Source organism: Acanthisitta chloris, unplaced genomic scaffold (assembly GCF_000695815.1).
Source record: "Acanthisitta chloris isolate BGI_N310 unplaced genomic scaffold, ASM69581v1 scaffold3808, whole genome shotgun sequence".
NCBI lineage: Eukaryota > Metazoa > Chordata > Aves > Passeriformes > Acanthisittidae > Acanthisitta > Acanthisitta chloris.
In genome coordinates this window covers 7,907-25,580 of record NW_008686298.1, presented here as the reverse complement: position 1 = coordinate 25,580, position 17,674 = coordinate 7,907, and the positions used below count along the sequence as shown (strand labels likewise).

Below are 17,674 nucleotides of genomic sequence, written 5' to 3'. Positions count from 1 at the left end.
TTTTACTCTTGCAGGAACCTTGTCCACACCATAACACCTTTAATTTCTTGGAAGCTTCAGTAAATTTCTCTTCTGCTTTCTTTTTCTTCACTTGTAAGTCTTCCAAGCTTCAAATGTCAGAGTGCTGGAAGGGCTGCCTCAAGCACAAATCTGTAAGGCAAAGACCACACTTTTGTTGTGCTGTCTCTCTTATATGCCAAGGGGAGAGAGAGGGAAGAGCTAGTTAACCCAGGGTTTTAGCCCACCCCTTTCAACACCTCTTTTCAATACTGGAAATCCTAAAAGGGAAGTTTGTTTTCCTATTTAATATTATTCTGTACAACTGAGATTATTGGCGGCTCAGTGACTGTTTCACAGGGCAGTAGTGGATTCAGTTAGCTCTAATATATTTCTGCTGGAGGTCAGAGATTTCAGCAATTTCAAAGTATGCACAGCCAGCTCTGTGCTCTGTGTCTGGCTAACTCCCTTGGTTTATCAGAAAACCAACCTAGAAGAATTCTGCTGATTTAATGAGCTAAATCCACCTCACAAAGAATCAGACAAATTGCAAAACAGCAGACACGGAAAAAATTAAGACAGTACATGTGGTGCAGGAGGGATGAGAGGAAGGAGCAGAAAGCTTAGAGATCACTTGGAACAGTTTATATCCCTACAGGTATTCCCGCTGTTTGAAAATGCAATATGATCAATCAGCAAACTAGCTTTTTCCTCAAAAAAGCTAAATGGAAACCTCTAAGAGAAAACACTCTCCTAATTCATCCCAAAATGCTATGTTCTCTCTGTATGCATGCAAAACGCAGAGCCACTCCTTGTAAATTAGCCACAGACCCCATGGACATGTTTAAAATTCATGCAGCACTGACACAGTTTTGCAAGAAAGCACAAATACCTTGTGAAAAAATAGTGTTATTGCTTCTCTAGTATTGCTGTGTGATACATTTTGTGCTCTGAGCTTCCTTACTACTTAAAAATGCCTTCTAGACAATCACAGCAATTAAAATAAGCACAGATTCTGAAAGATTTCAATACTTAGGATTTATGCTTGTAATAAAGTATGTACATAGGAATTAACTGTTTAATCATACACAACATAAAAGTGGTAGCAAAGGAAAACCCCAAGCAAACAAAAAAAAGTGTAAATAATCTTTCAATCTGAGCATGCAGCACTGCAGGGTAGGAGGTGGACTATTTCCAGATAGAGGTGACAGTTAGTAGAGAGACCAGATACACCATGGTCTCCATTCTGAGTGAAGAAAGGTGAGAAACACAGTGAAGAAAGTCACTGAAGACCATGACTTCTTGTCATAGGAAGAAAGATCCCACAATCATTAAAAGCTGTTATTACACAGCACAGTAAAAAGGAAAACACAGCAACACTTACCAGATTCTTCTGCACGCTGCTAGCAGCTGGCTGTTTTCACAGGCAGGAATTTAGCTGGCAATGGATCAGGAAAACTGGATGTCCATGAGGGTCTCCAGTGTCACGAAGAATTCAAGCTTCATGGCATGGGATCATCAGTTAAGAAGTCCTAATGCCTTCTCATGTATTAGCTGATTCCAAGACCAAGACAAATCTATGCTGGTATCCCAAATCAAAATGATGTCCTGACATTGCCACAGTATTGCTGAAGGCCCATATCTTATCTTTTTCTTCTGGCAAGTTATCTTCATATCCTTTGTTTTGATACAGCAAGGTTTTATGCAGGCATAATCCAGGGCTGTTCCATTACAAACAGGCATTTTTGAAGAAATCTGCATGCCTGACTTCAGGATTTCTTGATCTTTGCCTCCCACCAGGGATTGAGAAGGTCTACAGCTCAAGGGTATGACATGACCAGAGTGAAATGTTAAGCCCGATTGCTATGTATACTAGGTCTTGGGAACATGTGGAGCCAACAACAAAACCTGGCTGCACACCAAAATTTAAAACAGGAAGATGACATCCAGTCTCCATGACTCCAGGCCAGGAGATACTTGGTGTGGACAACTGCAAAACTCTGTAAGGAAGCACCTGGAAGGCTGCCAAAATCACCTAGGTCATAGCTGCAGCAAGAACACTCACACTGTAATGGCCTTTATGGAGAAACCGCTGTCTACTACAACAGTCGAAACAGGAATGAAGTCACTGCCATTATTCACCAGTCATACCACACTACAGAATCATATGCTGCTGGTCCACATCTTTTAAGTGATAAAAACCCAATGTACAAAGTAAAATAAAACAAAACAAAATCCAACACATGCAAATATGCACTAACAGCCAAAAAGGAAAATAACAAACCATGAGATCAAAATTAACACTGCTGCTCCAGAATTATCTGTCATGTTTTGTTCACATTGCTCTTCCAAACCTAAATGCTTTCAACCTTTGAACAAAATACTCAAAACAAGGTAAAAGGTCTACATTATTTTACTGCTTATTATTCAAATGTGAGCATATGTGGACTCATGCAAGGCATAATACACAAACTATGTGAATAAGAAGAGACATGTTTGAATGAAGCAAGACAAGTACCTTGTAATCTTGATCTGGGAGCATGTTGAGTAAGAAAGTCACCATCTTCTGTGGAAATTCATATTTTATTGTCCAAAATAATAATTCTTCTAGAAAACATTTATGCTTCAAAACATCCATGATAGATTGATCTGCATAAAAGGTTGGAGCAGGGGATGTGAAATATAGAGAGTATTAAAACAAAAAATTATAATGCTGTTGCACTCATATAAAAAGTCAAGAACAAAAATTTAAGAACATCTTAGTGCATTCTGTAAATAATTTTTTTTAACCACTGGCAAAATGAACATGACCAACACTGCTCAGTGTCTGACAGAAGAAAAAGGTCCTCCCAGAGAAGCCAATGAAAGCTTTCAGTACAATTCTACCACTGAGTCCAATCTTCATTGACCACACTGAATCATACCACAGCTGCACTGATTATAATGCATCACAGCAAACCACACAATATTGTATTCCCACTTAATCGAGGGAAACAGTGTAGACTACTACTTAATTGAAGTCAAAATAGCAAAACAACAAAACACAATGCATGATTAAGTGTTGAGTTCGATCACCTAAGAACACTTTACAATACTCTAAGCAAGCTAAATAGAAACAATAACACATTGGTTATTGTTATTTTCAAAGCAATATATGTACCGACTGACTAACCACATAGCTGTTGGTTGGGGTTTTTTAATGTAAGAACTGCCATGATCAGACAATCAGGCACCAACTTCTGTGGTACCAGGAGAGACAGTTTCATCTTTCCCCATTCAACTCCTGGCCACTCACTCACCCCCTTACTCATGCTGACAGCAGATCCCTGTGCAGTACCTACACAGGAATCAAGTCCAGGACCTTTCCATTCTGTCAGCTGTGCTTTCAAGCAGATCAGTTTCCTGACTGCAAAGCTGCAAACTGACCTTTGCTAGAACAAACTGCTAATGAAACTAACGTTTGACAGAGCATAAACCATATTAACTCCATTGTAAAAAATACTAAAATATAAAGACTATCATAACTTTTAAAGAGGTTGATTACCTATGATTTAAAACTACAACAGGTATAGTTCATTCTAGTAACATATGAAGACTAAAGAAGAAAATAATAATACTCCTCCTCTATACCTAGAAGTCAACTAGATCTGAGGACATAACCCCCACACAAAATGCCATATTCCAATGGCATGCTCCCATCAGCACACACCCAAAAACACTTAAACTGAACATCATCTGGCCTTGAAGACTCATCTTCACTACGACAGCTTTAGAGACTGCACTGGATAGCTTTGTGCCTATTCTAAGCAGGATAGGCATTTGTGTTTTTTCTAAGCAGGAATTACCTCCATTTTCCACCATTACCAAAGGTCTGAGTTCCCCAGTCAAGAGACCAATTATCCCAGATTTAAAGTTTAGGGTTCTCCTCAAGACTCTAGCAAGTCACAAAAAGGCAAGACTATGCTTTATTCAATATATTCTACAAGTATTGATATAAAAACATTACCTTCACAGAATAATGAAAGATATTTTAATATTAAAATATTTTGTAAAGCATTACACATCACCTACTGCAACAAACATACGATGATCATTTATGTTCTCCTTCTCATCTCTTGTTAAGAAACTGCATATGTGATTTGACTGCCCATGAAAGCTTGGCAGCCATACAGACTGAATTCCTCTGTCCACAGAACAGACAGCACAAGTTCAGGTACATGCCAGATGCTGCTGAGTAAGAACACCAGGCATTAAGACAAGTGACACAACACCTTATCTGTCACTGATGTGCAGCTTTCTCTGACATGTATCACAGTTGAACAGTGCAGATCGAATACTTCGTACAGCAGTTTCAGGCAGGGACAGAAGAATACAAATCCACTCTTACCTGCTACAGAATTTAAGTAGGCAGAATGCTCTTACCCAACTTGGAAAATTTGTCAAGAACACTGGGACTAATGCTCCCACTCTTGTGAAACGCACGTGATTTTAAATTTCTTTAAACAAATGAAAAAAATACAGTGCCTGTGGGTTTAAAATTGTCTTAAATATCTGGTATTTCAGATGGATGCAATTTTAAAACAGAGTAAAATTAAAATTCTCTCAATACTCAGTCCCATACCTGTATCAGTGAACCTCAGCATAAAAACTGTATTTTCTTTAAAGAAACCTTTTACTCTTTCTTAAAACCACAGAAGACCTGACAGAGTGTTGTAACTATCTCTCTTGAACATGAGACTTGGCATTCCAAGATAACCCCAGTATATAAATAACCCTCTCTGAAGACAGTACCACTAAAGACCTAGAATGGGCCAGGGAGTCTGCTTATATGGAAAAGGTAAATCTGTTTTTATTCAATACTCAGTTTTCTAAAATTTTCTTTTCATACTCTTATTTTATACCCTATTGGACATAAAATATGAATAGTGAAAACTTCAGAAAACTATTTGATATTTAATAAAAACAGATACTTACCCTTCCCCCACTGACAGACTCCCTCCTCTGGGGCTGATAATAGGAGCTATCAACATCAAGAGCACAGTCCATGCTGGGATGCCTCAGAGGGGGAAGACTACAATCCTGGGGGGAAATGAAATGTTGAATTCAAGTACCACTTTTCCTGAAATGCCACTGCTGATATTGGTTTTCTGATCAGGCAGCTGCTAAACCTGAGCTTCCTCCCTGCCTATTTCCCATCATTAGTTTTTATGCATCAGAAGAACAGCATTTTTTTCTTGTGCTACCCGACTCTAACTCATCTTCTAGACAAGCTAACAGCCTCTAAAATTCAAGAAAGACAACTTTCCTTGGATGTCTTTACATTTCCTGCATTTCTCCAAAACTATCAACTCTTCCATATTATTCTCTGCCACAACCTTTTTCACACCATTTTTAAGATCATCTCTTACCACCATTGCCCAAACATTTAGTTTTCTTCTTTTCCAGCTTCCTAATCTTTTTCCTTCCATCTGAAGACACTAGAAACAATCAGTCTTACTTTCCCATACTCCTCATGACATCTTCATACCTTTTTACTGATTCATGAAGCTCCAAACCTTCACTCCAGAGACCTTCCAGAAATTTTATTCTAACTTTCACCACAGTCTTTCCACCTTTCTCTTCTCAAGATTTGCAATTCTTTGTGCTTCCTATGTCAGTCTCCTCATACAGAGATGAAAAACAACCAAAATCAAAGTCTTCTATATTGATTAATAGCACAAAAAACATGTCAACCACAGGACAGGACTACCTTGTCTCTAGCCTGTGGTCATTCTTGAATTAAAACTTGCACTGGCCTCAATTCGAGTGCTGCTCATGTTGAACTAGAAATTGCACAGAGCACTAATTTCTTACTAGAAAATAATGGAGTGGTTTCAAAAGAGACTTAGTTCAAGTACCTTATCTTAAACATTACTACAACAAATAGAGAAAGACCAACCAGAACCTGAGCAAAACATTCCTGCCTGTCTGAGAACACAGTCATACTGGACAATGGCACAATCAGAAAAAATTGCTGAGAACACATTGATCAAAAACTTGTTTGCAAAGCTGTATTGCAACTTGTCAGCCACATGGTGAGAACTGAATGAAGTTCTGGAAGTCAGCTTACAACACAGAGGTGACAAAATGGTCAAGCAGAGTCCCATGCAGTGGTACACACTCACAGGAAATCAAAGTTGCCAATTACTACAATTTCACTTGCTACTCTTTTTTAAGACTTTGCTGTGTTTAATACCTGTCACATGCAGCACTATAGAGCTTGGGAAGTGAATGAGTATCCCTAGATGACTTTTAAGACAGACAAAGTAAATATGATAAATTGAGATCAGTACTTTATAAATACCTTTGGTGGTGCTGCTTAGTTTCACCCTCTTGCGCTTTCCCACACCTTGGCTACCATCCTGGTCCTCCTGGGGTAGGGGAAGAGTTTAAAACATTGATAATCGTATATTTAGAATTTTACTGCCAAGAGATGGTATGCTCTCAAAATTCTCCTTAACCACCAAGTTAAAACAGAGAAGCCTGGGATACACTCTTACCAGAAAAATACAGGAACCATGGACTCTGTGCAAGTCATTAGAAAAAACATAACTTTTTTAATCGCCTTTTTGCCCTGCAGGCAACATCATCATCTGCAAGTTGAGACAGATTAATCTATTTCATTAATTGCAAAAGGCTCCTTGCTTTGATTTCTGAAACTGATTGCTGCAGAAATGTTTAACACTACAGCATTTCTAACCGTTGCACATCCAAGGTTTTATCTCATCCACCCGTAGGGCTTGTGTTTTTTTATTTGCTAAAAAAAATTTCAGCCAAAGTTGGGAACACAGACAATTAGCTAGACATTTTCTAATCAATATAAACCTTTGATGCAAGAATAAAGAACTTTCGACACCATTAAGAGGCCAATTCCAATTGCTTGTTCCCTACAGAATAATGGAAACACTTAACACCGGCACTTGTCACCTGAAGCTTTCAGGGCACTCCACAAACAAAACCACAAAGGTTCCAAAATGCAATGTGACTTAAAAACATCTTCATCACTTTACAAAATCCACCACTGGGTATCAAAAACGAATGTGAATTTATAGGACTATATTAAATGTTGCATGAATCTTTACTAACAATGTTAAGTTCTAATGAAACACTACAAGTAAATATTCTGACTGGAGCTAATAAAATGAGATATAATTAATGCAGATATCTACTGTCAAAAATAAGTAATCAATATCCTTTTCCTCTAAGCAAATGCCATGTTTTACTTTCATTTACTTTACATTTCACTGACATGATTAAGAACCTGAACCTCACCAAGTTACTCTCCTTCCTTGGTGAGAAAGATTATTCATATTTTCTAAGGACTGACCAAAAGTATGGTGTAAATGAACGGTCTTAATTTTCCTATCCTTTCATTACCTCCATCTGAAAATTCCTTTTAAGATGGACACACACTTGAGCTCTTAGGCATCCTGTGGGCTTTGTGAACACAGGCCACTTTGGTACTTCAACTGGGAATGAGTCAGTCAGTTCTAGGGATGTCAGCAGAGGGGCCAAGTGTTCTCAAGAAAAAACATCAGACTTGCTGGGATATTACTAGGAACTGCAGGACTGCAATTTAAGTCTCCTGTCCTGAAAAAAACCTCCCTCAGTTAGTGGCAAACAAAGTTAATTTTTTATTTTATAATATTTTTCTTAATCATGGTCTGCTTGACAAACATGAATTACTCAAAGAAAAGCCCAGCCCTCTCATCCAAAAGTCAAAACAGACTGCAGAGGTGGAAGGCTGAATGATTATTAGAAAAATGATGCTACCTGAGAAATGAGGAACAAGTGATCTTGTTTTACAACTTCTCTTCCTCTCCCCTGCACTGCCATCTAAGTTATGAAGGGCATTTACAGATGTTTTTAATGCCTTATTATACCTCTTAGGACAGAGTAAAACTATGTTGTAATTAAGAAGTGCAGCAAGAGTACACTGTTAACCAGATTTTATTCCTCTGCTATTTAGGATGAATCCAGAAAGGTTAATAATCTCCTTTCTTACCAAGACCTAATGGTGGCATTGTTTCACAGATCTAACACTAGATTACAGAATTTACATGGACTACAAATCAGAGCAGCACTTCTGCACAGCACTGAACAGCCTGCAAAGTTTTGCAAAGTTCAGTATTTAATTTCACTTCTACAACAGTAGATGGTTCTAAGCTAAAAACTCATCTGAAGGATGGCTGTTATTTCTCACAAAAAGGCCCTTTCTAAACCAATCCTCCTATTTAAGAAGATTTTATGTTCCAAGGAATCAAATAAAATGCAGGCCATGAATGCTTTTACCACACTAAGGAATAAATGTTTTTCTACTGCATCTCTCTTTACACTATTTAAAGTTTGTTATGTTACCCTACCAGAATGGCTGCTAAGGCTTACTAGCTGAAATTAGGTTTTAAATAGTAGAGAAAAAAAGAGAATATATTGATAAAGTAACTTCATCAGAATTCAATTTTCCTTATTAAATTCCACTTATTTATTACAGTCTCTCCTTTTTACTCCCACTCAATGTGTTTGGTAAGTAAGGTCAAGTCGACACATGGGACTTTATCTAGAGAGACACTCTCACTGCTGCTATCACCAGCTCAGCTGGATTCTCAAGTGCCAAAATCTGCTAACACCATTCACAGCATTACATCCTTCAAATTTGCTTTAATTGAGCCAAATTTACTTGATAGTGACTTCTGAAACACCTACACAGGTTACTTCTATGTCACATACAGAAATTAAACTGAAACAGTATCAGCAAAAGTAAGGATTTTTCAAGAGGTCCTTAGTAAATCAAAGGCATGAGATCCATTCCTTTATATCACCATTACTTCTAATCATTCAAATGGGGATAATACATGGCAGATAGAAGAGTTAAGGTCTGTGGGGTCTGGCTGCAAGCATTTTCTCCATTTAATATTCTGTTGCAGTTCATTACAGTCTTTAAAAGCAGTCTCACCTCATCTGAAGAATCCCCTTGTCCTGATGTTGCCGTAGCACCTGCTAAACCTTTTGAAATAGAAAAAATTCAGAGATTCCTTTCGTAAGTCTTACACTGACAAGACAGTATTTGATAATATTTAATGAGCCAGTATGAAATGGAACACTACATTAATTTTCTTTAAAAGATACACAGCAGTGGACTGAGAAGTTGGAGTAATATTTCCAGGCAATACAAACTCAGGGATTTGCACGTGCATGGCAGAACTTCCATGAGCTTTGTTAACAGACACGTGTTCTCTTGGAGAATGACAAAAAAACTCTGACGGCATTCAGTGATTTAAAAAAATCCACAGCACCTTTATAACTTAACTTAGTTGCAGTGACAAAATTCCACTACGAGCAATTTCATCTTGCCTACTCAAATTCCACTAATGCTATGACCGGAAAAGTGATGCTTAGGATCAAAAGGTTAACATGTTGAGCTTTGTTGATAGAATTAAAAGAAATCCTGCAATTTGGTGGTGCACTAAGTAACAGGTAATTCCTTAAGTTTCACCAAGATCTGGTATTCTTAAAAATAAACTAAAATAACAGTTTATATAAAAGCAATCAGTAATCAAATCTTCTCTTGAAATATTTTTCTACACAAACCTTGAACAGCTAATGTGCTAGTTCCAGCTCCTTGTTCCTGCATACCACACGCAATTTTATCCTCAGGAAATGCCAATCCAGAGCCTTTCAAGGCGATGAGGTACTTTTCATGACTTTTCTTTGCACATGCATTCTCTCCAACACCTTGAACACATACACAAAACAGCATTAAAGCACAACAGCAGCTACTTGGTTCATACACTTATTCTATACAAGCAATCTAAAAAATGGTCCACAATGGTTTAATAAGCACTGCACTTATGAAATGTAGAAGCTGAGTAGTTTTCCTAAGTAATGAACTGAAAGACACATGGTGGGTGACCTCAGTTTTTCCCCTCCAAAACACTGTGTTCTTCTAAATTATGTACTCCATCTATATTTTACCAGCACTGCCACCATTAGCACTACAGAAAAAGAGATGTGTTCTAACATTTCCAAACCATTAGTTAGAAAGGACAGCGATCGAAAATTTCCAATGGAAAAAAAAAAAAATCTACCAAAAAATCCAGTAATGGTAATACAACATTTGTAATTTCTCCTATATTAATGGAGACTATTCATAAAGATACTGTCATTTCAACTGTTTGATGAAGCAAAGTAATGGTGCATGCCCAGATTTATAATTTTTCACTAAGAAATGGACTACAGAAACCTAACACATTTGTTATATATGGAAAAAATAAACTTTACAGAAGCAAACTCTCAAGTGTTTCAGGAAAAAAGGATATGAAAAAGATTAGAGCATCTTTGTAGCTGTGCACCTTTTGTTTTCAAAGTCAGAAGGGCAGGTTTTGCTCTAAAATCCCTTTCTTTATCCCCAAACCATACCTACTCAGACATTCTCCATTCCAAGAGCCCAGGTAAGAATGCCTTACTTTCCATTCCCTTTCCACCTCTCTATATCAGGAATGCATCACACACAGGAAAAGAGAAGTCATTAAATTATCACCATTCATTCAAATACTATTAAACAGGAGAAAAAAAGAGGAAGTAAACTGACTAATTGAGGTAGCTTTAAGTGTTTCTCCTTTCCAATAAAGATTTGGAGATGGCCTATTCTTCAACTAGCTGCTGCCCAAGCCAGTTACGACAACTTAAACTACAGTAATTGCTATTTGTCCCATATCTGTGCCAAAGACCCTTAAAAGACACTTTCTAAACACAAGAAAATAACATGGAGATAATTTATACTAGCTGGTTTGGGATTAAGAGTGACTGCCCAACATTTTCAGATTCCTTGTGATTTGGAACAGGAGGGAATACATAATGGGAGGAGTGATGCTTATGAAAAAAACAAAGATGAAAAAGGCTTTGCACAGACGTGCAGGACAGACAATGGCCTTTTGCCATTCAGGTGTCCTCCAAGAACCTCTGTGAGAGCAGATCCTAAAATAAGTTAGACATATCCCACTTCAAATAACCTTGATATGCCTAATTTGGAAGTACTAAGCTGCTATGCTCACTTCACTTTGAAGAGAATGGATTTATTATCAAAACTCCTTTGAAAGGCTGTTACTGTATACATTTATTTGGGACACAAAAGATCAGAGGTTTGCTCTCACAGGTATCAACAAGTATTTCCAGCTGCTCCTGAAGCCCATCCTCCTATTAACAATAAAAAACCACCCCTAAAAACATGCTTTTTTTCCAGGGTTTTGAGAAGTCAAATAAAAACATACAGAAACTGATGTGATAAACAAAAAGTATCCCCTTAATTCTTCATAGTTTGAAAATTTAGTTATTAGAAATAACACAAACATACCAGAGCTAAGATCTTTGTAGAACTGTTGGCTTGTCAAAACCTGGGTAAGAACTGATCTCATTGCTCCTCCCATTTTGGTCAAATCTTCTAGAAAGGAAACATGAGGCTCCAAAACCTGGAGAATTTTATGAAGGTCTTTCTCTGACGGCAGATCAAGAGCTGAAAACCACATAACAAGAATTCTTAGTGTAAACGTAACGTAATTTGGCCAAGACCTTCACGAGCAGAACAGTTACAATCACCACAAATGAAAATGATTTATATATTTAAAATGCTTTAAAATTCACACATACAAGTTTCAAATTATACTTGATTTCAATTTCTAGAAGAGCTCAACAGAATGCTAGGTAACCCTTAAAACATATTTAAGCTCTTCAGCAGGTAACAAAATCAAATCACGCAGCCAGGCAATAATTGTTAGGAAGAGAGGTACAAAATACAATGACAGAGTATAGATGGCATTACTGTATCTTCACAGACTGCAAAGCAAGAGATAACAGCATGGAAAGATATGCTAGATACATGCAAATTTAAAACATACCAGGCTCATTATATCCCTCTCGTAAGTGCTGAATAAGACTAAAGATGAACTGTGGAAGAACTAATTCTGACATCATCAACAAGTCTTTCGGGACACATGGAACATTTGAATTGGACTTAATCCGGTGTCTCTTACAAAACCTATAAAACAGATGAAAAAAATGTTAGCCAAGTACAACTTAGCAGTGTTAACATATACTAAAACATCATTACTTTTTCCATTTTTCAGAGTATATACTTTTACATTAAAGATGGTGTGGAAACGGTATTTGGAAATTTCAACTACTATGTTCTAGCCCATCTTGCTTCTGAGGACAAAATCTTTCTTCCCCTTCTCAAAATTCACATATCTAACATCCCAGTTTCTTCCCACACATGTTCCACTGAACAGTTAGAAAAACACTGACTTTCCTCTCCTTTCTGTGAAATAGTCAGAGGCAGGACTGATTCTCCAAGTCTTCATTCAGATAACGACCTTTTTAATGCCTTTTGACATTTATAAAAACAACATCCAAAGGCATAAGACTTTGCAGGATCAGTATTTATTTCAAATGTTTATTTTTATCACCTAAGAGTTACTTATCAAAGGGTAACAGAAACACCCTGCAAAAACTGTGCAAATTGTTTCATTTTAAAAGGAAAGAAAACATTTATTCTTTGGAGAATTCCTGTATGGCAGCAGCTGAGGCTTGGCTAATGCACAATGACATGACGTTGAGCCAAACCCCATTAAAGCAGACAGAATGATTTCCCACTGACTTAACACGAGCCTGACTCAAGAGACACTGAATACTTTTCAGCTCCCAAGCTATTTTTAGAAAGGACATTTACCAACATCAAAGAGTTATTTACCCATATCAAAAAAGAAGCTAACAAAGAATAGCCTAAAAACACATCACACAAGGGTAAAGTTTACTGGAAAGATTCACTAGATTTTACCAGTAATTTTTCAACACACAAATTCAGAAACGAATACACTTTTGTTTGAATATAAAAACTGTTTTCTAAATTTATTCATGTCTTCACTTTATTTGCTATGCCACATTTTCCAGAAGAAGCCTTCTACTTTCTACAAAATAAGCCCTTCTTCTTTGAGGACCACTGAAGAATCTAATCTCCTTCAAGAGAAGAAGGAAATAGAAGAAAGCCACAAAGCAAGTATCCGAATTTAGGACCCAAGAAACAGGACATAAGTCCAGCAATTAAGATGGCACATCAGAAGAATGGCTTGCACGTTCACAAGACTAAAGATTAAGACCTTATTCTTTGCTCTTATACATTAGAAATGACACGTTTTATTAAGAAGAGGTAGCCAAGGACAGTACCAGCCAGCTGATTTGCAGTTTGTATATACAACCTACACACCCCTGGGGGGAAGGGGCCTGAGAGAGAGTTCAGTGATGACTGACAACTTTCTGTTAATTAACACCCAAATGGAATGGTGTCTGCTTTTGTCTTCCACAAATGACATTCACAGAACAAAATTCATTCACTTGGTCACTCACTTTTGGCTCATCTACATACAGAACCTGAATTTCTATAAATCACCAATCTGGCTTGATCCATGCTACAACACGGTACTTCATATCTTAGAAGTAATAGGTTTCCCTTTCACCACTCTCCATAAAAGAGGAGATCAAAATTAAATAAAGACTTAAAAAACACACAAGGAAGGAATTACTATGCAGTGTGCTCCAAAATCTTTTACTGCCCAACACCCCACCAACCACCCCCCATATATTTAACCTTCTGTCAAAAGATGTTTTCACCAGTCAAGCTAGGTGAGCCACTGGAACAAAACACACATGTAAAGCCACTTTGAACAGCAGTTTGTGCTCAGCACAAGGCTTCCTTCCACAGCAATAAGCAGCTCTGTTTCCCAAGAAGCCTATGCCAACATGCCAGTTCTGAATCAGTCTATCAATTAATTATCCCAAATTTTATGCATCCTGAAACTGCAAGCTGTGAATGCCTTCCCTAAAGATTCTCAAGAAAGCACTACTGGATTACAAAGCGTGTTCTAACTGCTATATTAATAAAAGTTCTGGAAAAATCAAGAAAGAACCCAAATTCAATTTCCTGTTAGGAAAAGTCCTTTCACTGTCACATGCACAAAATGCAGCAGGTCCAAACAGGGGACAACTTCTAGATATCAGGCCCGAAACCTTAAAGTAGGAATACTAATATCATTTTACAAGAGTAACAATATTCTCTATTTATTGTTCAAAGGCTGCAGTATTATTGTCCAAAGCCAACAATTACTGTAGCTGTTCTTTACCCAGCTAGAAACATGTATGTGGTAAGGATCCCACAACACGTCCTTACTCACATGACTTGCCACTGTGCAAGATATTGCCCACACTGAATTTCCAGGGCAAGAACTAATCTAAGCCACAGTGATCCAGCAAGCCAATCCTCAGATTTTACTACTGAAAAATCTGGCTGAGGAAATGTTACAGAGCCCAAGTTTATAATATTCACCCCTGAGACTGTTTTGTGCTGAATTACAGAAAACCAGTCCTATCACTGTACAGTACTTCCACAATCCTTCCAGTACCTGAAGGAGCCTACAAGAAAGATGGAAAGAGACTATTTACAAGAGCATGTAGTGACAGGACCAGGGGGAATGGCTTTAAACTAGCATACAGTATGTTTAGATTAGATAGTTCAAAGAAATTGATTACTGTGAGGGTGGTGAGGCATAGAACAGGTTGCCCAGGCCAGGTTGGATGGGGCTCTGAGCAACCAGGACTAGTGGAAGGAGTCCCTGCCCATGGCAGGGGATTGCAACCAGTTGATCTTTAAGGCCCCCCCCAACCCAAGCCATCCTATGATTCTGTGATTCTATGAATCGTGAAATATCAATACTTCACTCAAAGCTCTAGTGCCTTTACAGAGAGCTATACAATCCTTCTGTATTAACCAAAATGTCAGACAATTACATGGAGGGTCTTCAGAGCTAGGAGAACAGCTGTTTTACCTAAAGAAGAGCCAGAACCCCAAGCTGTGAGAAGGAAGAAACGTGTTGAGACTTCTCATACAGGCCGGAAGAGACACTTCTGTGACAAACTTCTCACTGGGTTACACAGTCACTGGACAAACAGCAAACAAAGCTATTCCATAATCAGTGCCCTGTACTTCCAAAAGAACTTCCTTACCACAGCATCAGTTAAAGATTTGTCCATCTACATAAATGTGCATTTTAAAATGCTTCCAAGTCTACAAAAATAGGGCTTTAATAGGCAACAAAAGAAGAATATTTTCCACGTCTCTCCTGGTACTATTAAATCTCAGATATCCACCACTTCGAGCAAGGGACAATGAAAGGTGGATATAATCTAAATAAGAAATACATTTCTTCAGAAGAAGTTAAAAAATATAAATAAGGATGGAAAGGAAGACTGATTTAGGTAACTGACAGATCACCTTGATCTAAGCTTTTTAACTTATTTCAATATTGCAAAATACTTTTCCCAACAAGCCTGTAGTTCTTATTTAATCTTTCAGGTCAGATTTCTTGTGCTACATATTCTTTCTTGTAAATATTTTTACTGTGATACTACAATGAGGTTTAAGAACAGGAGTATCTCAATGAAAATACCAATTCATTACCCAGAGATGTTCAAGCTCTCTCACCTAAGGTCTAACATGGAAGTACTAAAATACAGGTCCACATGAAGACAGAAATCATCTTTTTTTCCTTATTATTTTCTTCAATTCAAAAGAATATTCTGATTTTTGTTTTCTATGCATTTTCCTACCTTTGTAATCACTTTCTCTACAAAAGAATAAGGCTAATTTTAGTAAAAAGAGAATTAAAAAGTAACTTGAAATTAAATAAAAAATGATCTTCAATAAGGCATCTTGTCCACACTGCCTCAAACATAATTCATGACATTTCTTATGCTGCATTAATATCTTTTTTATAAAATGGAGAACACTGTTGACATCGACATGAGTAAGGAATAGCACTTATTATTAACACAAGCAGCATTAGTATCTTCTGAACAACCTTCAGTTAAGACTCTGAAGACTCACTCTGTTCTTTCCTACTATTTCCATCTTTAATAATTCTACTGTGAATTTCCAAAATGTATTTCAGAAGTGGCTTCAGGTAAAATAACTCCTTTGCTTCAGGCTAGAGTTTCACAGCCTAGTTGAACTAGGTCAGTCCTGCCGCAGTTCTGTCTTCATCCCTCTTATTTGTACCAGCACTGGCACTTGACTGATCCTATGTTAAACCAGCTCAGAAGCTAAGCTAGGAAAAGTTACTTACTTTTAAAAATACATAAATAAACTCACTGGGCCAGTTTAAATCCACCAACAGACCTGTCCCCTTGGAAATCACACTGAAATCCCTGAATCATTGTGCCATCATCCCTTTCCTTGTTCACCTGATAAGGAGCAAAAACGTAAACCAAAACCTCATACATGGCAGAGCAGGAAAATGCTGTCCTGGCCAACCAGCTCATCAGGAAGATACAAGGCTCACTGTGCAGCCAACTGCTCCACTTCAAAGGAGAGCTGTTCAACTCGCCCAGTCCTTACAGCAGCTGATAAACGCCTCCAGCACCAGCCAGACCACACCTTTACAGCTTTCGAACATTCCCTCAGTCCCTCAGCCACTACATCCCACAGCGTCTCAAGTTTCAGTTGCATTCCAGAAACTTGACATAAGTCCATGCATAGACAGGGCGACTATTTTTACCCTTTTCTCTTGCTGTTTTGTCCCCTGCACCTCCATGTTTCAAAGTCATTTGTTTTAAACTGGATCGTAAGACTGCCAAAAGAAGGCAGCTCATTTTCACAACTCTTACAGTACTACAGCACTGCGAGTACCTGACTCCAACAGAAGCTTTTAGGGACAAGCATGTGAGACGCAAGTGACAGGATCCAATGAGAACTGCTGGAAACCAATTCCTAAGCAAAGAAAGTGAACTCCTACTTGATTCTTCGATTCAGTAACAATAAGTCCTATCTAAACTGAGCTTTTAAGACATAACATACATCTCACACTGTATACCACATGGCTGATGTAATGTTTCCTAAAGTATTCAAATGAAGTTTTGTAAATAAGAATTCAACACATGCTTTTTTACAAAGAGTGTGCACTGTCCCCACTGTAAAATTAACACACAAATACTATTCCTATGTACTCTGAATCTGCAAGATAGATATAAGATGCAAAATATTTGAGTGCTACAATTGTCTCTCTGAGTTTCTGTGAACTGATTTTTTTCATTCCTCATGTACTAGTAGAGTATTTAAATTTTTTCCCTGCTTTTGCAGTTCACATATCAAAACACATATTCATTCAAAACAAAATAAAACTTGCATAATCAGAAATAAAAAATTTTCTTGAAAAAGGGCTTTGGTATACTGTAGCCTTCCCTTCTGCAAATCCACTGTCCCTAACCAACAACAAACACAATGGTAACTCTGAAGAAATGCAGAGATATAAACCAACAGGTCCTATGAAAATTAAGTTTAGCATGTTTCCCCCACGCACCTCAGTAATTAAATGTCATTAGTTAAATTCCTTTCCCCTGCAAAACAGGCTTCCAAAAGTGAATCAATGTGGAACTGACTTCAAGGCCCAAGGAGTGACAGCTCTTCTGCTCCTTAACAAAACCGCAAGCTACAGAGGAGTTCATTGACAAAACTGAATACTTGCATTTCTGCTGCTGGGGACTCTGACAAGAAGCAAAACCAACTGAAAATATGTCAGTCTAATCCTTCTAACAATAA

General features: G+C 37.7%; 1 protein-coding gene across 1 annotated transcript in view; it reads right to left on the bottom strand.

The window, feature by feature from the left end:
- Positions 1-13,025, bottom strand: part of LOC103807323 (E3 ubiquitin-protein ligase UBR3) — a gene marked incomplete at its 3' end in the record, with an annotated part of 33,425 nt that extends 20,400 nt beyond the window's left edge. Inside the window, exons 1-7 of the mRNA XM_009080052.1 lie at positions 13,009-13,025; positions 11,928-12,067; positions 11,387-11,545; positions 9,625-9,768; positions 8,990-9,039; positions 6,341-6,407; positions 2,516-2,646 (exon numbers count right to left, since the gene is read on the bottom strand). Coding sequence (XP_009078300.1) covers positions 2,516-2,646; positions 6,341-6,407; positions 8,990-9,039; positions 9,625-9,768; positions 11,387-11,545; positions 11,928-12,003 — 627 coding nt within the window. The remainder of the gene's footprint in view (positions 1-2,515; positions 2,647-6,340; positions 6,408-8,989; positions 9,040-9,624; positions 9,769-11,386; positions 11,546-11,927; positions 12,068-13,008) is intronic.
- Between the last annotated feature and the right edge of the window lie 4,649 nt (positions 13,026-17,674).